Source organism: Phoenix dactylifera, chromosome 1 (assembly GCF_051530095.1).
Source record: "Phoenix dactylifera cultivar Ajwa chromosome 1, Ajwa_hap1_PhDact_Kaust_v1.1, whole genome shotgun sequence".
Lineage (NCBI taxonomy): Eukaryota > Viridiplantae > Streptophyta > Magnoliopsida > Arecales > Arecaceae > Phoenix > Phoenix dactylifera.
The window spans coordinates 64,291,550-64,314,500 of record NC_143190.1 but is presented as its reverse complement, the minus strand read 5'-3'; the positions used below and the strand labels follow the sequence as shown (position 1 = coordinate 64,314,500).

The 22,951-nt window shown below is 44.5% G+C and overlaps 2 protein-coding genes across 2 annotated transcripts; both read left to right on the top strand.

Annotated features, from left to right (window-relative positions):
- Positions 1–7,253: 7,253 nt before the first annotated feature.
- LOC103697609 (GDSL esterase/lipase At1g28580-like) lies at positions 7,254–10,963 on the top strand. Its single transcript, XM_008779513.6, has 5 exons — positions 7,254–7,726; positions 7,856–8,074; positions 9,813–9,961; positions 10,072–10,348; positions 10,528–10,963. The coding sequence occupies exons 1-5, from the start codon at positions 7,423–7,425 to the stop codon at positions 10,758–10,760; spliced, it is 1,182 nt and encodes a 393-aa protein (XP_008777735.6). The 5' UTR covers positions 7,254–7,422; the 3' UTR covers positions 10,761–10,963.
- Positions 10,964–18,598: 7,635 nt separating this feature from the next.
- Positions 18,599–20,536, top strand: LOC103697607 (GDSL esterase/lipase At1g28580-like). Its single transcript, XM_008779512.6, has 5 exons — positions 18,599–18,902; positions 19,021–19,239; positions 19,423–19,571; positions 19,684–19,960; positions 20,164–20,536. Exons 1-5 carry the CDS (start codon positions 18,605–18,607, stop codon positions 20,382–20,384), a joined length of 1,164 nt encoding a protein of 387 aa, XP_008777734.4. The 5' UTR covers positions 18,599–18,604; the 3' UTR covers positions 20,385–20,536.
- Positions 20,537–22,951: the final 2,415 nt, after the last annotated feature.

The following is a 22,951-nucleotide window of genomic DNA, read 5'->3' as shown; positions in this document are numbered from 1 at the left end:
CTGGTGTTGGGGCGTGTTTCAGATGTGGTCAGCAGGGCCATCGGATAGCTGAGTGCCCTCAGACTCAGACTGTTTCTGGAGTTTGTTACAGGTGTGGTCAGCCGGGCCACAAAATTTCCAGTTGTCCTCGTACTGCATCTGCGCAGAGGCCACCGAGTTCTGTAGCTCCTCAACGACAGACTTCCTTCACTCCAGTACAGGTTACTCAGTCAGCTGTCCCCAGGCAGCAAAGAGGAGGAGGGCCTCGTACCCAGGGACGAGTCTATGCGCTGACTCAGCAGGATGCTTAGGCATCCAACACTGTAGTGACAGGTACACTGTTGGTGTCTTCCACTTATGCTTATGTGTTATTTGATTCTGGTGCTACGCATTCTTTTGTCTCATCTTCATATGTGCATAAGTGCGATTTACACTACTCTTCCTTAGAGAGGGAATTATGCATTAGTACTCCAGCTGGGGGTACGATGACAGTTAGTCAGATCTGCATTTCCTGTCCAGTATTAGTTGAGGGTAGAGATTTGAGAGCTAATTTGATTGTTATGAATCTGCATGACTTTGATGTAATCTTGGGTATGAATTGGTTGGCTGCATACCACGCTACCATAGACTGTTTTCTAAAGAGGGTGACTTTCCGGATCTCGGGTACTGATGAGTTCAGTTTCATGGGTGATGACTGGGGTGTCTCTTCTCAGATAGTGTCTGTTATGCAGGGCATAAGATCCCTCAGAAAGGAGTTTCCCATCTTTATGGCCGCAATTGCAGATTCTGAACAGTCTGAACAGAGAATTGAGGATATACCAGTAGTCAGTGAGTACCCTGATGTCTTTCCTGATGATCTGCCTGGCTTACCTCCTGATAGAGATGTTGAGTTTGTTATTGATTTAATCCCTGGTACTGCACCTTTGTCTAAAGCTCCTTATAGAATGGCCCCTGCTGAACTAAAGGAGATGAAGGACCAATTACAGGAACTATTGGATCTGGGTTTCATTCGACCTAGTGTCTCTCCTTTGAGTGCCCCAGTATTATTTGTAAGTAAGAAAGATGGTAGCATGAGACTGTGTATTGATTACCGGAAAATCAATAAGGTGACTATTAAGAATAGGTATCCTCTGCCCCAGATTGATGATTTATTTGACCAGCTTCAGGGTGCTCAAGTATTTTCCAAGATTGATCTTCGATCTGGATATCATCAGCTGAGAAAAAAGGAGTCTGACATAGCCAAGACTGCTTTCCGTACCAGATATAGACACTATGAGTTTCTTGTGATGCCTTTTGGTTTGACTAATGCTCCAGCAGCATTTATGGACCTGATGAACAGAGTGTTTAAGCCTTTTCTGGATAAATTTGTGATAGTATTTATTGATGATATTCTGATATATTCCAAGAGTCAGGCAGAGCATGAGCATCACTTGAAGACTGTTTTAGAGACTCTGAGGCAGAATCAGTTGTATGGTAAATTAAAAAAATGTGAATTTTGGCTGGACAGGGTGATGTTTTTGGGGCATGTTATCTTTAAGGAAGGAATTATGGTTGACCCAAAGAAGATTGAAGCAGACCGAGTAATGTGTCTGAGATTCGCAGCTTCCTTGGACTAGCCGGTTATTACAGAAGGTTTGTGGAGGGTTTCTCTAGTATTGCTGGACCCTTGACTCGACTCACTCGCAAAGGAGTGAAGTTTGAATGGTCGGATCAGTGTGAGAAAAGCTTCAAGGAATTGAAACACCGTCTAGTATCAGCACCTATTCTGACCCTACCAGTTACCGGTATTGATTTTACCATTTACAGTGATGCTTCCAAGAAGGGTTTGGGTTGTGTGCTAATGCAAAATGGGAAAGTTATTGCTTATGCCTCCCGACAGCTCAAGCCCTATGAAGAGAATTATCCCACTCACGATCTTGAACTTGCAGCTGTGGATTTTGCCTTAAAGATCTGGAGACATTATCTGTATGGAGAGACATGCCAGTTATTCACTGATCATAAAAGTCTGAAATATCTCTTCACTCAGAAGGAGCTGAACATGAGACAGAGAAGGTGGCTGGAATTGCTGAAGGATTATGATTTATCTATCCATTATCATCCTGGGAAGACAAATGTGGTAGCAGATGCTCTAAGTAGAAAATCTTCAGGAAATGTTGCAGCTTTGATTACTACTCAAAGAAATATCCTGGAGGATCTGAGGAGGGCAGAATAGAGATATATCTGCATGATGCTACCCTGAAGTTGGCAAGCTTGCGGGTCCAGCCTACACTCATTGCAGAATTAAGGCAGCGCAAGTGAATGACTCTCGGCTCCAGAAGATCAAGAAAGACGTTGAGTCTGGATCTCAGTCTGATTTTCATATACATGAGGATGGCTCATTGAGGTTCATTGGTAGAGTTTGTGTTCCAGATGATCCTAGTCTGAAGAAGGAAATTATGGAGGAGGCTCACATTACTGGATATACAATGCATCCTGGTAGTACAAAAATGTATAGGGATCTGAAAGTTGTGTTCTGGTGGAATAATATGAAGAGAGAGATTGCCCAGTTTGTATCTCAATGCTTAACTTGTCAGCAAGTTAAGATTGAGCATCAGAGACCAGCTGGTATGCTTCAGTCTCTTCCGATCCCAGAGTGGAAGTGGGAGCATATTACTATGGATTTTGTGTTAGGGCTACCTCGTACCCTCAGAGGTAATGATTCAGTCTGGGTGATTGTAGACAGATTGACCAAATCAGCATATTTTCTAGCATTTAAGACTGGGATGATACTAGAGAGATTTGCAGAGTTGTATATCAAACAGATCGTGAGGCTGCATGGAGTTTCAGTATCTATAGTGTCTGACAGAGACTCCCGATTTGTGGCTCATTTCTGGGGCAATTTGCACAAAGCTTTGGGGACCACTCTTAGCTTCAGTACAGCTTTTCATCCACAGACAGATGGGCAGTCCGAGAGGACCATTCAGATTCTAGAGGATATGCTGAGAGCCTGTTTTATTGATATGAGGGGTTCTTGGGATCATCATTTGTCGTTGGTAGAGTTTGCTTATAACAATAGCTACCAGGTAAGCATTTAGATGGCTCCTTATGAGGCGTTGTATAGTAGAAAGTGTAGATCACCTATCTGTTGGGATGATGTGGGGGAGAGGAAGATTCTGGGTCCAGAGATTATTCAGCAGACAGTGGAGAAGGTTCGGCTGATTAGAGAGCGACTTCGAGCAGCTCAAAGCAGACAGAAGAGTTATGCTAATATCAGGAGGCGGGATCTGGAATTCCAAATTGGAGATCATGTTTTTCTCAGAGTGTCCCCTTCTAAAGGGGTAATGCGATTTGGAGTTCGGGGTAAGCTCAGCCCGAGATATGTGGGACCATTCGAGATTCTCGAGAGAGTTGGAGCTGTTGCTTATAAGCTGGCACTTCCTCCTGCTTTATCGGGGGTTCATTCTGTTTTCCATGTCTCTATGCTGAGGAGGTATATTGCTGATCCCAGTCATGTGATTGAAGTAGCACCTTTGCAGCTCCGCGCAGATCTTTCTTATGTTGAGCAGCCTATCCGTATAGTGGATAGGAAGGACCAAGTTTTGAGAAGGCGCACGATTCCTTATGTAAAGGTGCAGTGGAGCAATCACAGTGAGAGAGAAGCTACTTGGGAGCTGGAGGAGGAGATGAGAGAGAAGTTTTCTGCCTTGTTCTCGGATTGAGGTATGTTTTAATTTCGAGGACGAATTTTTTTTTTAGTTGGTTAGAGTGTAAAGACCTGAATTTGGGCCCGTCCTTGGGCCCAACGAACTGAAGTCGGCAATGGGAGCCGACTTCAGTTCGTTCATCGTGGTCATCCCTACGATGACCACGCCGGCCGAACGGCCAGCGAAACCCCCGCAAACCCCCTCTCTCCCTCTCTCTCTCTCTCTCCCTTCGTGAACTCTCAGAGGAGCCCCTCCCCATCCCTCTAAAAATCTAACCTTTCCTCCCCTCCTCTTTCGCCTTCCTTGAGAGGATTGCCGGAGCCACCGCCGCCGCCGAAGCCGCCAACGCCGCCGGGAATCCATTCGTCGACGACCGGAGGTGAGAAAGACAATTTTTTTTATCATTTTTATGGATTTAAGGGGAGAGGAATGATGGTATTTCAATCGGTTTCACTTTCCCTATTTTGGGGAAGTTTCTTTTGTGAGATTCGGCCGGCCGGGGTCAATCCGGCCGAAACGAGTTCGGCCGGAGGTGGGCGAACAAGGGCCGGGCTTCCCAGCCCCGGTCTCTCTCTCTTTCCTCCCTTTCTTCCTCTCCTTCTTCTCTTCTTCTCCTTTTCCGCGCCGCTCGTGACAGCGGTGTGGCCGGTGGCAGCTGGTCGAGCGCCGCCGCCGAGGGCCACGGTCGGCCGCCGAAGGCCGACCGGAACCACCAGCCAGCGGCCGACCACCGGAACCACCAGCCACCCCTTCTTCCTTTCTTCCCCTTCTTCTTCTTCTTCTTCTTCTTCTTCTTCTTCTCTTTCTTCTTCTTCTTCTTCTTTCTTCTTCCTGGGTTTTTTCTTGCTTTGATTTCCGTGCCTCATTTGTGGATCAGACCTGAACCGGTTGAGGCTATGAACCGGTTCCACCTATTCCGTGAATTGGGTTTGATCTGAGTTTGAGTGAATGGGTTTTGGTTATGGTCTGAATCTAAGTCAGAAATTTGGGTTAGTCTGATTTGAGTGTAATCTGGTTTGGGTTGGGCTGGGAAACTGTTTTTGGGTTGAGTTGAACATGATTGGATCTGTGGGCTGGTTTGGTTTGGGCCTGAAATCTGATCTGGACTTGTAATCTGGTTTGGTTCAATTGGGCCTAATCTGTTTTGGGCCACAATTGGTTTTGGGTTTAAAGAATTCTGATTTTGGGGTTTTGGCTTACTTATTCTTAGGGTCTATGTTTGATCTTGGGGGCCCATTCTTGGATCTATGAACTTAGAAGTTTAAGGGATTGGAAATAGCTTAAATTATGTTTCTTAGTTAATTAAATAATTTATGATTATGTTTTAATCAGGGGTTCGTGATATCTGTGGCAGGGATTGTTAAGCTAGCCCAGGTAGGTGACCTATTGCTTTAAAGTAGAATTTTAACATGTATCTTGCATATGTTGATGTTATGATTTATTATTGGCATTATGTGTTAGAATTAGAATTAAATATTTAATTTTATAAACTGTTATGTACTTTACTATTGGGAGTATGATCATGACTTTAATTTGAAAATTTACCATGTGGAAAGTTGATTTATTGATTTTTAAAATCCGCGTGACTATAGTTTAGGCCCCGCCAATGGGATGATACGTTGGCCCTGTCGACTTGTACTGAGGAACTAGTTCCGACACCGCGACCACCGGTGATAGAATAGTGGTGGCACAGGGGTGCATTTTGCTCTTCGGAGCGGCTCGGTGGAGCGCGAGATTGGCACCAGGGGGTGCGGCACAGTGGTGCGTTGGCTCAGTGGAGCGGCTCTGCGGAGAGTTGTATTGGCACTTTGGTGTAACCATGCCACTGGGTGATGTGGCCGTAGTAATGCGGTTGAGTTATTTTGAGTCTCGGATTGGGTTTACGGATTATTGTGTGAAATTTTGGATTCATGAGTTTTAGCTGTTTTTTTTTATATGCATCATGACATGTTATATGATGACTTTATTGCATGATGTTGCCTACTGAGCTGTTAGCTCACTCCTATTATTTACATTTTTGCAGGTGATGACATATGATTATAGGGATTACGGGATAGAGTGATCATGATGTATTTAGCTAGTAGATATTGACTTTTTCTTTTGACTTTTGTATATATGGACATTTGATATGAAAACTGAAATTTATCTTTAATTAGTTATTGATGGTTGATCTGATTTATCTGCCTTGCGTGCCTGCGGGGTCCGCCCTGCAGGTGCGCGGCATCTGTTCGCGCCCCGGGCCCCGGGTTCGGGGCGGGACATTGACATCGCCCTTCGTTTTAGTTTTAACCGATCTCGGACCATCTCGATCTCATCTGACCTCACTACACTTCGGTTCCAACCAAAATGATGTCAAGTGGAGTCAAACCTCAATCCAGAATCTAGCGGCAACACCCATATTAGTTTCCAGATTTTATACGTTAATGGTACCAATATTTTCACTCGATCAAGTTATGCATTTAAAACATGTAGGAAGCTTGGATGCCCATGGTAGAATTGAGAGTAGCATGGGAAGGATTTTTTTCTGCGGTGCTCCCTTTGCCAGCTAAGAGGAATTTGCTAGAAGTTGACTCCTTCAAGTTGTTAGACGGATTCAAATAAGCCACTCTCTTATCATGGATATTAGGAGGATTATCCTGAACGTGGAGTCTTTTCAAGTAACTCATGTCTACGGGAAAGATTGGGTAGTTACTACCCATGCTCTTATTAAAGCACATTGTGAATGCAATGTTCTGGATGGCTGAGACTGATGGTCCAGCTGCTGCTTTTCTTCTTCTTCTTCTTCTTCTTCTTGTACAATGGCAGCTCATCCTACTTTAGTGTAGGGCCTGCCAACAAATTAGAGACTAGAACTTGGCTAAGATGCGAAGGGAAGTCCTTCGATGTGGCCAAAGTATTTCTCCAGAGTGCTACGCAGTGTAAGATGCAATCCAGTCTGCGGCCTTATCGCTTTTTGGTACACATGCACTATCTGTAAGGCACTGCAATCTCTCAGCATCAGTTTGATGTCGTTGCTACTTTTCGTGATATTCTCAATGCGCATTTGTGGGCGCCTTTATTGTCGCACCACGCGAGGCCACTGGTTCGGGGAGAGAGAGAGAGAGAGAGAGAGAGAGAGAGAGAGAGAGGCCCAAGAGGGGCAATGGCAGATTACCTTGAGCAAGAGTGAGAGAATGAGTGGAAAGAAAAAAACACGAAATGAGCGAAGAGACTCATGAACCGTTGCATTATTTTTGAAATAGGCCAAAGAGCCTCAAATTCTAATCCGATCCTCTAAATTTAGCCTGATCCAACAACCATGTGCAACATCGCAAGTGTCAGCCACCGTTTGGTGAGTCAACATTAGGACAAAAAATTTTCCACCTAGGTTTGCCCCCAACGGTGGGGCCTTGATTTATTAGGGCCAAAGGATGGAAAGAAAATCAAAGTTTCTTTCCTGGGATATTATTTTTTTCAAACAAAAATCATGTGGTATGGCGGCTTTCTATTTTGTCATATTTTCTCCACCATCCATTTTAAAAAGAAAATTTCAAAGTAAAATCGAGACAAAACTTCCACTACTAATGAATTCTGTTAGTAGAAATAACTCGTAGGTTCCATTTAAAATGGGCACAGAAAATATAAACCTGCCTCATTCGAAATTCCCCTGTGCGCACACCAAATATTTTTGTCCATTTCTTTCGTTGCTTTAAAAGGATTAATATATAGCCACCTCCATCTCTTGAGCCTTGATTCCCTTTCAATCCAGTACTCCTCTCCAATGGCCTCCACTCGTCTCTTGCTTCAACTTTTCCTCCTCACCATTTTCATCGTTGTTTTCCTTGTTCTTGTAAACACTATCCCGGCCACCACTAACCACCCTTCCATCTCGAAGAACGCTTCCCCGTTCACCCCCTGCTACACATCCATCTTTAGCTTCGGCGACTCCCTCGCCGACACCGGAAATTTTCTCCACTACTCCGGCAACAATTCAGGCCCGGTTGCCCATCTCCCATACGGCGAGACATACTTCCACCGCGCCACCGGCCGGTTCTCCAACGGTCGACTGGTCGTTGACTTCATCGGTACCTAATCCTCCCGATCTCTTCTCTTCCTTCTTCCCAAATTTTATAGTTGTTATCTTGGATTACCAACTGTTACGTTTCCTACGATAAGCTAAACTCTAAAGCGAGATCTGGTAACGGTGGCTGCAGCACAAGCCATGGGACTGCCCCTCGTGCCGCCGTATCTCGCCGGAAAAAATAGCCAGGATTTCCGGCATGGAGCGAATTTTGCGGTCGCCGGAGCCACCGCGCTTGACAATGACTTCTTTAGGGCCAAGGGGCTTAACGTCGCATGGCCGGAGTACTCGCTGGGTGCCCAGATCAAGTGGTTCAAGCAATTGCTGCCTTCTCTGTGCTCCTCGGATTCAGGTAAGCCTACCCCCCTTCTTCCATATCGCTACCTGCCCCATAGGAGACGAACAGTACCACCGTCGAGGATGACGTCAAATTAGTTGGCATTTACTCAAAATTATTCTAATGCCATGGTGGGCCACACGGACGCATTTTGACATATTTCTTAATAAATGTGTCAATGGTGCTGCACCCATTGTTTACCGCCTGGCAATTGAACTTGCAACTGCAATTGAAAGATATTTTATTAGAAAAAATTGTAACTCCACCATTCTTATGGCTAGAGATCTTGGCTTAACGAGCACATGTGCACATTTAGACATGCATATATAGTTTACTCACCAATTAGAGTAGTTTAGATGATACCTTGGGCAGATCATGTGGTTTATGTCCGTTGCAGATAGAAAACCGAGTGACACAATTTGAGATCAAAGTTTAGTACGCTGTTGAACATATAATACTATCATTAGATATTACTAATTTCATTTGATTGCGGAGACAAATGACCATTAACATTCAAGGATGATGCATCGATGTCCCCGATTTAATAGGTATCCATTTCTATGGTTGGATGATGTGGCAGCCATCAAGGCAAAAACTTAGTTAATTAGCTCCACTAATTTTATTAGATTTAATATGCTGTGGTTCAAATTTGGTCCGAGGGCGACCACGCCGGAGAAGTTGAGGGAGCTACTGGTTGTGATGGAGAAAGGATGCTACCTCCCGCGCGTCGGCATACCTATACAAAGCCTTACCGGTATTTTCGGTGAGGACCCTCCGATGCTTAAGTTAGCATGGAGTTTATATTAGCCAAAAAAGTCCTCTAGGCGTTACCTGATGGGGCTATTTATAGTACTCGTGGAGGTGCCCAGGTGGCGGAAGTATGTCCTATTCTCATCATGGGAGGAGATAGTTTACTCACCAATTAGAGTAGTTTAGATGATACCTTGGGCAGATCATGTGGTTTATGTCCGTTGCAGATAGAAAACCGAGTGACACAATTTGAGATCAAAGTTTAGTACGCTGTTGAACATATAATACTATCATTAGATATTACTAATTTCATTTGATTGCGGAGACAAATGACCATTAACATTCAAGGATGATGCATCGATGTGCCCGATTTAATAGGTATCCATTTCTATGGTTGGATGATGCGGCAGCCATCAAGGCAAAAACTTAGTTAATTAGCTCTACTAATTTTATTAGATTTAATATATTACATATAAAAGATGATTAGTAAATTTACATATGCTTCTTCTGAATTTTTGCATAACCAATGCCTATCCTGATGAGGTTTTTTATAGACCATTAGAGATAAAATATGCATTAAAATCCATTTTAAAGTACCAACACGCTGTGTATTGGGCACCAAACCCGGTTTGGCTTTCATCTTTAGTACGTGCTGGGGTACGCCTAGCAATACTCCAATTTGATAAGGGTCCAAGCTCAACTCAAACCTGCAAAAACGAATAAGCTGGATCTGAATTAAGCTGGACATAGACTTGACCAAATCCACTAGTAGTCCACCCTGTAAGCGTGCATATTGATATAATTCAGAAAAACATTGAATTGGAACAAAAAAAAAAGAAAAGAAAAGAAAAGAAAGAGTGTCTTTTGGGGAAGCCACAGCTCACCGACAGCAGTTGCTTGGTAGTTGGATTGGATAGTTGGCGGGCCACATACTTTACTAGTTAAAATTTAGAAAAGTGAAACAAGATCGATCCATCGTTTTTATTTCTTGGCACATTGACAGATTGCAAAGGACTCATGAGCAACTCGCTTTTCCTCATGGGAGAAATAGGATGGAACGACTACAATCACCCGTTCGTCCAAGGAATGACCATAGATGAGATACGTACATTTGTTCCAGACATCATCCATATCATCAGCTCAGCGATCACTGTGAGCTCATTTCTATCTCAAGCTTACACTCGTCTTCCTAAAAGCCAAGAAATTTTTCTGGAAATTGAACACGGTGCGACCCAAGCTTTCTCCCATTTTTTCACCATCAGGACTTGATCGAACTTGGGGCAAAGACAGTGGTAGTACCAGGGATCGTCCCATCCGGATGTGTCTCCTTGTATCTTACCGTGTTCCAAAGCCAGAAACGAGAAGACTACGACCCACAGACGGGCTGCATTAAGTGGGCGAACGAGTTCTCGGAACACCACGGTCGTCTACTTTCGGAGGAACTCGACCGGCTCCGACGGCTTCACCCTCATGCCATCATCATCCATGCTAACTATTACGATGCCTTAATGAGCATCTTCCGTTCTCCACAGCAATTTGGTCAGCATTTCTTTCGTGCCTCTCCTTTTCTTTTTTTATTTTTTCTGCCCCCTTTAATAAAACTTTTATGCCTCACTTGGTGATAGTTCCATAAGTCCCAAGATTCCTGGAGATTTTTTTTTTTTTTTTAACACTGTTTTTAACATTTTTGTAACCGAATGGCGTTGGCGTAATTGCAGGATTTAAGAAGTCACCTCTGGATGCGTGCTGCGGAGGTGACGGACCTTATAATCTGAACATTTCTTTAAGGTGCGGGGATCCAATGACTACGGTGTGTCACGATCCGTCGAAGTATGTGTTTTGGGATGGGACGCACCTAACGGAGGCGGCTTACGAGGTCATCTCTCGAGGTTTATTAGAAGGACCGTATGCCACTCCTTCCATAATCCAAACGTGCCGCCATTTAGAGTAAAATGCCGCTCATGAGTCATGACTCCCTTGTTCCGGGAAAAAAATTTTTAGTCGCCGAAATATGTTTTTTTTTTTTTTTTTTTGTTTTAAGAAAGCTGATGTCTGAATATTTTAAAAAATTAGACTTTGTATGTCTCTTCTGTATGATTTTTTTTTCTTACATAAAATATGTTTTTTTTTTCTTTTTTTTTCCTACAAACCAAATGAATCTTCGGCTCCAGTAGCTTTCTAGGTAAGGTTGGCACTTGGCTCTTAGTGGTAGATTATTGGGGGCTAGTATGGTTTTGACTTTGTCACAAGATTCTGTGTGAGGACTGCTACTCTTGATTGATGTAATTGATAATTATTCTAAGACGCAACCTTGCAAGAAATCCACGATGATGTGGGTCCCGAGAGGAATTAAATAATTCGAATAGAAAGTGGTAATTGCTGGAAATCTGAGTAGACAGGAAGACTAGAAAGGAACCCCCTATAATATGACTCTGCCGCCCACGTGTTTTTTTTTTCTTCTAAATTTTATATTTTAGTCACTAAAAATTCTGTTTTTCCCACTTGACCACAACTTCTTACGACCAGGAATTCGCCCACTCCACTGCATTTTCGACTCCAAATTTTTATTATCTTTCAACTTGTTTACTTAGAAATTCTCAACTTCATCCCTGCTTGGGTCAGTGTCCGTCGGACTAAGAAAGGAGGAGGATTAGGCCTAAAATATATTAAGAATATGAATCATGCTCTGCTGGCAAAATAGGCCTAGGAATTGATCAGAGACTTGAGGATCAGATATTTGGTTGTGAGAGGACTCTTGGATTGGCTCAGCCCTGCTCTGTTATCTCTTTGAGGATCTGTATCATAGAGCTCTCAAGACAAACATAGCTGTTGCCTCTCAATAGAGCTAGAGATTTTTGGCTTGAAAGGGAAGATTGTAAGGGCTTCTCATGCATCGTAAAGCTAGTCAATTAGAAAGCCTGCACTAATCTAGGAGGATTCCCAAATCGATGTGCACCATTTTGCCCACTACGAGCAAGACCAAATAAGGTCTAAAAGCATGATCTGCCATATCGAAGAGCGAATCGTATGCCAAACTTACAGAGGACATAACTAGATCATACGACGTTTAATTAAGATGGTTATTTTTAAAATCAGGCAGTTTTTCGAAATCTATGACGTGACACATAAAAGGGCAGCACTCTTAGTAATTAAGCCTAAATTTTATCGTTTGGGGTTCAAAATGAGTCGGTCAAATGGAAAGTTTTATTTTTGGGTAAGACTTTGATTGGGCGTAGCTCTCTATCCGAGAAGAATTAGGTAGAGCGACAGAAGACAAAATTGATATATAAGTCAAGATCTACCTCTTCAGAATTTTTAGTTTTTTTAGAAGATTTCTACTAGTGATATCTATTTTATAAAAGAAAGTCATAGTAGGATCAGAAAGAGAAATTCGTCTAAATTGTGTAAGGGTGGACCTCACCATTATAAATAGAGACTATATACCTTGATTTTTTTAATCATCAATAAAATAAAAATGTACTTAATTCCTACTTTCGTAATTATTTTATCTTTTTTTAGTTATTTTTTGATAGATTCGAAATGAGCGGATTAAAAAAAATCTCCCTCTTCTCTAATCAAATCATGCACAATATCCTTCATTCATAGGATGGCTGACATTACAGTTTGGAAACTCACTCCGAATGACAGCTTTTCGGTTGACTTAGTATAGGTTCATCAATAACGACAGCCTGCATAGTCCATATTATAAAGTCCTTTGGAAAGCTACGGCATCAGAGGACGTGAGTGTTCCATTGCTTGGCTTTGAAGAATAGACTGCATGCAAACGAGATTCTTTGTTTAGAAAAGTTGAACGGTTAGCTCGGGTTGGTCTTTACATGGAACCAGGTTAGAATTCATTGCCCATTTGCTCATTAAATGCTCGTTCATTTGATCTGCCGCGAATTGAAACCCAAGTCCATTGATAGGATGGCCGGTACTAAGAAGAGCTTGGGACTAGCTAGTGATTAGCTTAAGTCGCAAAATTTGGTGTGATCGGCATGCAAGTATTTTTCCAAGAAGGAACAGTTCCATCTTCTCTGTTCTCCAACGGACACTTCAAATTTATCTCTTCATCTCCCGCGTACAATAGGAACTTCTCGCCACTCCCCTAACAGCTGATGATTTCAAGAAGAAACCAAATGGTAAAATCGCGCCTCTAGTCCCTCACTACCTCCAAGTTTGAGAAGATATAGAGAAGCAGAGGAGAGACAGAGAGTAGAGAAGAGAGCAGAGGAAGACTATTATGCGAAAAAGAAAACAACATTAGGTGATTAAACTAACGTTTTTAAAAATAAACGCACAATCAGGAAGATCAACGAAAAAGGTTCAAAAAAAGGTTCTAGTGAGAGAAACTCCGGTTCTAGAGAGAGAAGCCTAACGGCTAGTCTCCGGGGTGCCTCGAAGCTTAACGGTTAGTTTCCGGTCGGCCGGAGAGGTGCTTCGACTGCCGTGTGGGGTGCTCACGGCAGCCGCGGTGGTGGAAAGGCCCTGATTCGTGGCTTTGGGTGGTCTGTGTGACTGTGTCCATCGGCTGGTGGGCTCGAGGTGGTCGGAAGGGGCGGCGGCTGTCTACTCTTCGGGGTGCTTCGAAGCATAGCGGCTAGTCTCTAGTCGGCCGGGGCAGTGCTGTGATTGCCGCGTGGGGTGCTCACGGCAGCCGTGGTGGTGGAGGCTCTGGATCGTCCGTGTCCATCGGCTGGTGGGCTCGGGGCGGTCGGAAGGGGCGGCGGCAGTCTGGTCGAGTGCTCCTGGCGGTGATCCATGGGGTGATATTCGTGGGGCAGCTGGTGCGGCAGTCCAGTGGAGTGCTTACGGAGGTCACGGCCGAGAACGCTCTGAGTCAGCTGCCTGTTTCGTCTGCAGATCCAAGCTAGGTTAGTGCTTTAGTTTTTGTTTCCCCAACCCCTTTATGTGTCCCAGGTTTATCAGGCATTATCCCCTATGGCCTTGGCGACCCGATGGAGCGGACGACGGGTACAATAGCGGAGCAGACAACGGGAAAGAGGGTGGAGGTGGCAGCTCAAGGCAAAGGTACGGTATCGGAGAGCCGTGGGGAGAGATCTGGGGCCCGGGTGAGACCAGGGCCCTAGGTGACCTATCGGCCGACAAAAGCAGAGTTGGCTCGCTTGAGCCGCTGCTTCTTGACAGTCTTGGAGCTCCTAGAGAAGCCTATCGAGGCAGCCCGCCGAGAGTGGGAGGGACTGGTGGTGGTAGGCCGCAACCTCGGCCGGTGGGTGCCGGCCGAGTGGGTAGCCGAGGATGGAGCCCTCCGGGCCCCGGCTGAAGAAGGCAGGGGAGGTGGCAGCGGTGACAGTAGCCCGACGATCATTTTGCCTTGCATTTCCGGTCAACGGCGGATCGAGACCGCGCGTTGTCGGAGGGGCCATGGGTGGTGGCAGGGCAGCTCCTTACCATGAAACTATGAGTACCGGATTTTCTACCCAGGGAGGACCCTATGAAGACCGTGGTGGTCTGGCTCTCACTACCCAGGCTGTCAGTGGAGTAATGGTCGACCTCGACCATTCTCAACATCGCGGCCTGGGCAGGGTGGCCGTTGGCCGTGGATGGGGTGACCGAGGAGCGGCGAGCCATGGGCTTCGCCCGAGTGAAGGTGGCGATCGACACCACCGAGCCCCTCCTCTCGAGGGCCTAAATTCATGGGAAGATGAAAGTGCTCTCTGGCAGACCTTCGTCTTCGAGAGCATCCTGGACTTCTGCATCCGGTGTGGAAGGATTGGGCACCCGACGTCCGTTTGCCGGTTTCTGGAACCAGCACATACGGAGGAGGGAGGCCCCATGGTGGTGGAAATCGGGGACGACCCAGAGCGACGAGGCTATGCCTCGGGGAGGGTGACCTCGGGCCGATCTATGGCCCATGGCTGGTGGCGATCCGTGCCCGGATTCCACGGGAGAAAGGGCCGCCACAGCCGAGGAAGACGACTGTGCCCGTGGTTGAGTTGTCTTCAACTCGGCCGCCCTCCCTGGTGATTTGGCCCGGTCCTCCTGCGTCCCCGCCGGATCTGGAAGACTGGTCGAAGCCAACCAAGGTGGCCCGCCACCACTCTCCGCTAAAGGGGCAGCCGGAGGTGGTGGTTGGGTTTTCGGTCTCCGATATCTTGCCCGAAGGTTTCCGAGTTGACCCGGCCCTCGGCTCGATCGTGGGTTTGGGTGACTCGGTACCCCTTGCAGGCGAGGCTGGGCTGGCGGGGGTGCAAGCTGGCCTGGCTGAGCAGTAGGCTGGCCCAAGCACTGCACCTGTGGGCTAGCCTGCAACCCCATCCAATAAGCGACCCAGGAACCCTGGGTTGCTATTGGAGTTGGGCCTCGGCACTGCGGGCCGAACCCTGACGAGGGGAGCTGGCCATGGCCCTGCTAAGATGCAGCCACGCGGGGCACGTGTTCCCCGCGCGGCACGTGTGACAGGTCTGCTGGCCTGTCGTGGGGCTGTGGACGCACAGGCCCATGAACCTAGGCCGCGCGCGCGCAACACTAGGAAAGCCCTTGTGGATGCGGGCCTTTCGGTGGGGCGAACTTAGTTGGGCTCAGGCAGGCCCGCTAGCAGGCCTGGGTCGGGATGCCCCGTGAGTGGGGCTGCCGGGCCTGCAGGGCCCAGCTCCAGTGTGTGTGGGCCAACCTCGGGGAGAGGGTCCGGGGGGGAGGGGACTCCATGACTTTGGGTTAGGGCCTGTTCAGGATATTAGGCAGGCCTGGTGAGCCAGGAGTGACGGAGCCCCTAGGGGGCTCAGCTGAGGTAGCGGCCACGGTCTTCCAGTATAGCTCTCTGGCCTTGGTGGCAGATTCGGTTCCTGAGATCCAGACCTCTTGAGGCCCTGCAGGAGTGACTGCAGTGCAGAGGGAGGCTGTCTCGGGCGGGTTTGAGTCGGATGGCGAGACTCGTTTGGCTAGGGACTAGGTCGTGGTGGGCTGCCCTACGGGTGATGCACTAGTGGGTCGCGATATGTCTACACCTATGCTGTCCGAAGTAGGTGATCGGGATGGTTATGAGGGGGCCGCTAGCAAGCTGATGGTGGATCATCTGACGATTGTACAATGGGTCAAGGCGGCAGTGATGCAGGTCGTCTCCGGAGCCAGTGTGGATGACGATCTACAGGGTGGCATTTACCCCGATGTAGAGATGGACCCTGAGGCCTAGGAGGTGGGCGTGCCAATGGCCGACCTCTCGGACTTTTCTCCATGAAGATTCTAGTGTTAAATTGTAGGGGGCGGCGGCAAAGCCGTTTTTCATGTCGTCTTTCAGAAGGTTGGTGCAAATCCACGGTCCAGAGATCTGCTTCCTCTATAAAACGCGTCTGTCCAGTAGAGGGCTTTGCCGAGTACAACGACGCTTAGAGGCAGACTAGGAGATTTATGCAGTAGAATCCCAAGGACTGTCTGGGGATATTTTGGCAATGTGGAAGTGGGGTGTGGCAATAGTAGACATTTTCCATAACTGCTCTCAACAAGTTAATATGGTTGTCTCGGAACCCAACGCAGCACCGTGGGTTTTAAACGGTGTGTATGCGAGCACTGACCATTGGACTAGGAGAATTTTGTGGGATGAAATCACCCATTTAGTCACTTAAGGTTTTCTGGTAGCAGTGGTGGGTGATTTCAACTATATCCAGGACGCTAGTGAGAAGAGAGGAGGAAGGGCTTTCACTGACATAGTGATAGGAGGAAGTTCCGTGACTTCCTATCGCGGAACGACCTAATGGATCTGGGCTTCTCCGGACCACAGTTTACCTGGTGTAATAACCAGTTAGGTAGAGCTAGGGTTTGGGAGCGGCTAGACAGGACCGTGGCATCTACCGATTGGATTATCCGGTTCTCTTCCTATCAACTCAGCCATTTATCTCGGATTGTCTCAGATCATTGTCCACTGCTGATCTCGTCGGCATCAGACTCCAGTTGCCATTGCCCCTTTCGCTTTGAAAGGTTTGGTTGTCTTACCCTCAGTCCTAGCACATCGTTTGAGGAGCTTGGAGCTTGCCGCTGCGCGGCAATGCCATGCAGAGAATTTCTCAAAAATTGGAGCTGACCAAGAGGTGGTTGTGCCGATGGAACCGTGAGGTTGTGGGTGATATTTTTTGGAAGTTGGAAGAAGTGGAGATCGCAATAGCCGACCTTTGATAGTCAACTTTAAAGACCACGCAATAGCACGTATCTTGTAGGAAAGTAGCTAATTACGGGTATCGATCCACAGAGATTTGAAAACAGTTGTTTTCTTAAAAATATATAAAGAAGAGTTTGTGAAGAAGATTAAACTACGGTAATCCCATAAGAAGTGTAATTAAAAATGATATGAATAGAAGGACTTAGGATAAGGAATTTACCTCTAACACAACAATAATGATTAATTGTATTTTAATTCGTTCTTGGATTAACATGCAAATTGGCTACAAGCCTTATAAGCATTCAAATAAAAATCACAAGAGTAATTTAGAAAAATCCATCTTTAGTTGGCATGAGATGTTTACCCTAAACTAATGTGGCAGGACACCGCATTTTTTTAAGCATGGATTATCTTATATTTACTTAGTGATCATGAAAAACAGTTGTATAAACATCATACTTAAGATCACAAAAATTAAATATGAGATAAAAGAAGATATTCATTAAAAAAAAAGTTCATACAACTCCAAGAATAGAAATTAAAGATACAAAACTCTTGTCCTTTGTTAGGGCTTCATCTCACCTTAGTGAAGAGGTCAGCCTTCCATGCAGATGTGGACAACAATAGCACAGAGGGATTCTTCCATCAAGACTGCCTTCTCCTCCTTTCTTCCTCCTCTCTCTGACATCCCCTTCCTACTTTTGCACCCCTCACTTTATAGGGAGGGGGTTTGTTAGATGTATACCCTAGAAGCCAATCTGGCTGACGCATAATTAGTTCTGGAACATAATTTTATATTTAACTTTATTATTATTGAATAATTAATGGGTATACCAAGCTGATGGCGGACTACTGCAGAGAGAAGAGAGAAAGAGGAAGAAGAAGGGAAGGAGGATGAAGAAGAGGTTATAGAGCCGCAGGAAGAAGAGAAGAGAAGGAGGAAGAAAAAAAAAGCAGAAAGGAGGTTAGAGTTTTTTTTTATTCAATCATTCAATCTCCTAATTCATGAGCGGGGTGGCTTTTATATAGGCCTTACATTATGAATTGACCAAGTCAATCAATTGATAACTAACCAAACTTGAATTCTTCAATAATTGACTAAGTCAATCAATTGATTACATATCAAAATCGATCCAATCACTCGACCCAATTATATGACTCAATTGATTTGATTAATAACAAAACAACTAATCAAATTGACTTGACTAAAATAAATACAAATAATGCAATAAAATAAAAGTGGCTCAGACTCAATGGACCCAATCTGGAGACCGTGATGTCAAACTCTGGTGCGGTGTGAGTGAATAGTTGTGATGGCTCCATCATCTAAAGCAATGACTCTGATGTTCCCATCACTAACGTGGTAGACTTAATCTACTAATAATTTCTCTGGTGGTGGGGGTGTCAACTTGTGCGATGGAAGGAGATGTCTAGCAATTCATTGGTTAGTAGGTATCCCGAAACATCATGGCTTTCAAATTTTGGCGCACTACTATATGATGGTCTATTCAGAAGATGTTACTCGTAAATAAAAAGGTTGTTTACCAAAAAAATTTAATACAAATTCGTATTCATATACATAAAAAATTTATAAAGAAAAAAGAATTATCGAGGGCCATTCATTTCCTGGAGATTAAAGCGTACCGGCATTCCTTGGTCCCTTGTCCACTCTTACCTCTCCAATGGCCTCCTTCCATGACTCGCTTCACCTTCCCCTCTTTGCCGCCCTCCTCGTTCTTCTCGGCACCCACCTTGTCACCCTATATGACACCTCCATCTTGAGGAGCACCTTCGCGGCCACCACCGCCAGCTGCTTTGCCTCCATCTTTAGCTTCGGGGACTCGCTTGCCGACACCGGAAACCTTCTCCACTACCTCGGCGACGATGCCGGCGCACTTGCCCAGCTCCCATATGGCGAGACTTACTTCCATCATGCCACTGGCCGGCTCTCCGATGGGCGACTCATCATTGACTTCATTGGTGTTTAATCCTCCTTATGTCTCCTTCTCCTTCTAAAAGCCATTGTTGTGAATTACATTTGGTTCCCAAAATGTAACGAGCTAATTATTAATCGAGTTTTGGTGATGGCTGGTGTTAGCACAAGCCTCGGGACTGCCGCTCGTGCCTCCGTATCTGGCCGGAACTAGTGCCCAGGATTTCCGGTATGGAGCGAATTTTGCGGTCGCCGGGGCCACGGCTCTCGACAACGACTTCTTTAGGGCCAAAGGGCTAAACGTTACATGGACGGAGTACTCGTTGGGTGTTCAGTTCAATTGGTTCAAGCAACTGCTGCCTTCGTTATGCTCCACGGATTCGGGTGACACCAATTTCTTCCTCCCAGTTTTTCTTCTTGTTTTTTTATGTCTCACACTCTCCTCCCCATTTAGTTTTATGTCTAATAAAAGTTTGATGATACGATGCACAAACTTCTTTTTTGCTATATGATTTTGTTGGTTTGAATTTACCAAGAACAATTTTTATTGCTTCCACATGTTGACAGACTGCAAAGGCATCATGAGCAACTCGCTTTTCCTCGTGGGGGAGATTGGATGGAATGACCATAGTCACTCGTTTGAACAAGGAAGAACCACCGATGAGATAAGAACCTTCATTCCTAATATCGTTGAAGTCATTAGCTCAGTGATCGATGTCAGTTTAATTTCTCCCTCAATCATCTAACTGTGCCTAGTTTTAGTGGAATTTAGCCCCAGCTCGGGCAACACCAGCTTCTTAATTAAAGATCTGTTTGCTTGATTGCTAGGACTTGATCAAACTTGGTGCAAAAACATTCGTAGTACCGGGAATCTTCCCATCTGGATGTGTCTCGACGTACCTTACTGCGTTTCAAAGTGAAGATGCAGAAGACTATGATCCAGACACAGGCTGTATCCGGTGGGTTAATGAATTCTCGGCGTACCACAATCATCTACTCCAGAATGAGTTGGACCGGCTCCGACGACTTCATCCTCATGTTACCATCATCTATGCTGACTATTACGAAGCCCTAATGAGCATCTTCCATTCTCCACAGAAATTTGGTCGGTGTTTCCTTTTTGTCTTCCAAATCTTAATTAATAGTTGCTGTGAGTTGTTCTATAATGTCCAAGACTGCGAGCAGCTTGGATAACTTCCAATCTATCGCAACAGCTTAATGTCTTGTTTCCTTTTATTTTTTGTTTTAAATTTTCTCTATACTACATTCAGTCATCTTTTTGAGAGAATGAAATTTGTGGAATTGCAGGATTTAAGAAGGCACCTTTGGATGCATGCTGTGGAGGTGGTGGCCCCTATAACGTCAACTTCTCTTTACTGTGCGGGGCTCCAATGACTACGGTTTGCAGCGACCCATCGATGTTTGTTTTTTGGGATGGAACGCACCTAACCGACGCGGCTTCTGAAATCGTTGCCCGTGGTTTATTAGAAGGACCATATGCCGATCCTCCCATAATCCAAACATGCTAAAAAAATAGAGTGAAATGCCAGTCAGCTCCAACATGTATTCTACCCAACTAAGTAGAGGAGTTAAGAATGGCCTGCTAGGATGTTGGATCTTATTTTCAAGAATTTATATGATTTTATGGCTAATGGAAAAAATATTGGATATTTCAATCTCAGATTAGATTGACCTCCTTGGCTTGGGTATTAACTGAGGTGAACAACTTTGGTGAGAATCGAGAAATCACTCTGCTCATGCTAATAAAGATTGGTAGTTATGACAACATTGCAGTCAATGCACGATCAGAGTAATTACCACCGTGTATTGCTCATGCGGACAGTTACCGCATTGTAAACATGCGGCTGACCATTATCTTCTAATTAATATACGTCGCATCCAATCAAGTAACGGATCGATTACTGCTCTATATAAAGGGGTGACTCGGAGTTCCTCAAGTTAGCTCATTTGGAGACTCTATACTGTAAGATTTTTTTTCTACACTATTGTCATACCATTCCGATTTAGGCATAAGATCGAGGATTTTCTGCTGGAAATTTTCTGATAAGCAGACTTCTTATAGATCATCTTCAAAGACATACCAGTTCTTCTTCATTTTTGCCGCCTTACTTAGTTTGGTTCCATCTGGCCTCAGTATTTAGAATGTAGCGGCAACAGTGAACTTGCCACATTAGGGGCCATTTCTTGTTGATCGTACTCAATCTTTTCAGTCTTGTAATTCATTGTTTTGGTTATGCAAATGAATGGATGTGATTGCACTAGTACTATGAATCAGTGTTGAGTGGTTATGCAAACGAATGAGATCGATGGTTGCTCATTTTTTTCTGATATACTGCTCATTTGCTCATTAAATGCTGCCCATTGGCAGGAAGCATTTGATCTGCTGCGAATTAAAACCCAACTCCATCTAAGAGGACAGCCAACCCAACCACCGCACGCTCTGGACTTCCTAGAAGTGCAGAAAATTTCGGCCATTAGTAGGAAGAGCTTGGGGCCAGTTAATGATTGCGATAAGTTGCAAACATTTGGTGTCAACAGAATGCAAGAATTTTTCAGAGGAATAGTTCCATCTTCTTTGTTCTCGAACGGACTCTTCAATTTTTTCACCAATGGGAACATCTTTGTTAGCCAACTGCACCACCAGCCCAAATTGTATGTAGTTCGTACATTCCATCTCTTTATTAATAAAGACGATTCTATTGTAAAGGAGCAACTATTGGGTAAGAGTGAGTAATACACCAGGACAAACAATTGAAGCACTATAGTGAACGTTGTTATTCCTCAATTTTACACTCTTTAGGGAGATGGCATCTCGTTTCTTGGAGACAAGAATGGCAATGCTTGAATTCAACAGAACAAAGCGAACGAGCTAGTTGAGAATTACACACAAGGATGCTGAATCTAATTCTCAAAAAAATTGATCTGGAAAATGCTCGACATCGAGATCCTATCCCGACAGCCAGACTCATGGCCGTTCATGCCTGTGGTTGATTCTTGAAGGCTTATTTTGGTTCTATGACATTTTCATATGTTTAACTTGGGTTAGGATTGTTATTTTTGATTCATATAACCAGTTGACAATTATTCTACAAAGTGGGAAGTCAATGACTATGTTGAAATATTTTATTTTTTGAGAGTTTGTTGATAAAATATGCTATTCTTCATCATAATATACAATATAGTGCATAGAATCAAAATTATAATACATTTACTTTATCTTTAGTCATTTGTTGGCTCCAATTGTTAATATGTGTTCATTCAAAATTAGAAAATTAATTAATAGTAATTAGTCTTAAATCTATGAGATACATGCACTCATCAATGTTATCTGACATTACCATATTGAATACAGACCCGGCACGAAATGCAATTAAAAATGAATACAGTTATGGTGTTTTCTATTAAATGATAGATTGCTAGATCATGGGCCAGATTTGGACATAAAAAAAGTTAAATTTTATATAGACCAGGCACGAAATGCAATTAAAAATGAATACAGTTTAAGCTCAAGACCAGCTTACGATTAGTTGTAATTGTAAGAAGAGTTTTTTTAATCGCTCCGGAATGGGATCTTTACGAGTGCTTACGACATTTGAGAGCTTTTGTATAGTACTTGCCTCTCCTCTTTGTACTTTCTCTTTTATAAGCTAAGATTTCTCAATCACGTCCATCCGTGGACATTGACCATCAAGCTAACCACGTAAATCAATATATTTCTCTTTCTTTTTGCTCTACTATCTCTAAGTTTCTTTGCAAAGCTTTCTCATTTGCTTTTAAAGTACCACAAGTTACTCTACCAGTGGAATTAAATCAAGATACTAGCATATCTCGATATTGCAGGTGGCCACCTATTCAAGATGGCCAGGAGGGTGGTCACCAGCTAAAACATTGCTCTCAGGAGGGCAAGCGAGGAGTCTAATGACAAGTTTTTGATATTTTTTCCTTCCTTTTGTTTCTATTTCCATAACAAAATTTACATTTTTCTTAAAATCACATGATATTTATTTGAAAAGTTAGTTGACAATGACTGCTTAACATCCAGCTCATAGCTTAACTATTATATTATTCAAGTTTA

What these genes read in the sequence shown, in the direction of transcription:
- LOC103697609 (XM_008779513.6), top strand. Translation starts at nt 7,423, where the DNA reads ATGGCCTCCACTCGTCTCTTGCTTCAACTTTTCCTCCTCACCATTTTC. An exon ending in ACTGGTCGTTGACTTCATCG is followed by an intron (nt 7,727 to 7,855) that starts GTACCTAATCCT and finishes CGGTGGCTGCAG; the next exon opens with CACAAGCCATGGGACTGCCC. An exon ending in CCGTTCTCCACAGCAATTTG is followed by an intron (nt 10,349 to 10,527) that starts GTCAGCATTTCT and finishes GCGTAATTGCAG; the next exon opens with GATTTAAGAAGTCACCTCTG.
- LOC103697607 (XM_008779512.6), top strand. Translation starts at nt 18,605, where the DNA reads ATGGCCTCCTTCCATGACTCGCTTCACCTTCCCCTCTTTGCCGCCCTC. An exon ending in GTTATGCTCCACGGATTCGG is followed by an intron (nt 19,240 to 19,422) that starts GTGACACCAATT and finishes ACATGTTGACAG; the next exon opens with ACTGCAAAGGCATCATGAGC. An exon ending in TCATTAGCTCAGTGATCGAT is followed by an intron (nt 19,572 to 19,683) that starts GTCAGTTTAATT and finishes CTTGATTGCTAG; the next exon opens with GACTTGATCAAACTTGGTGC.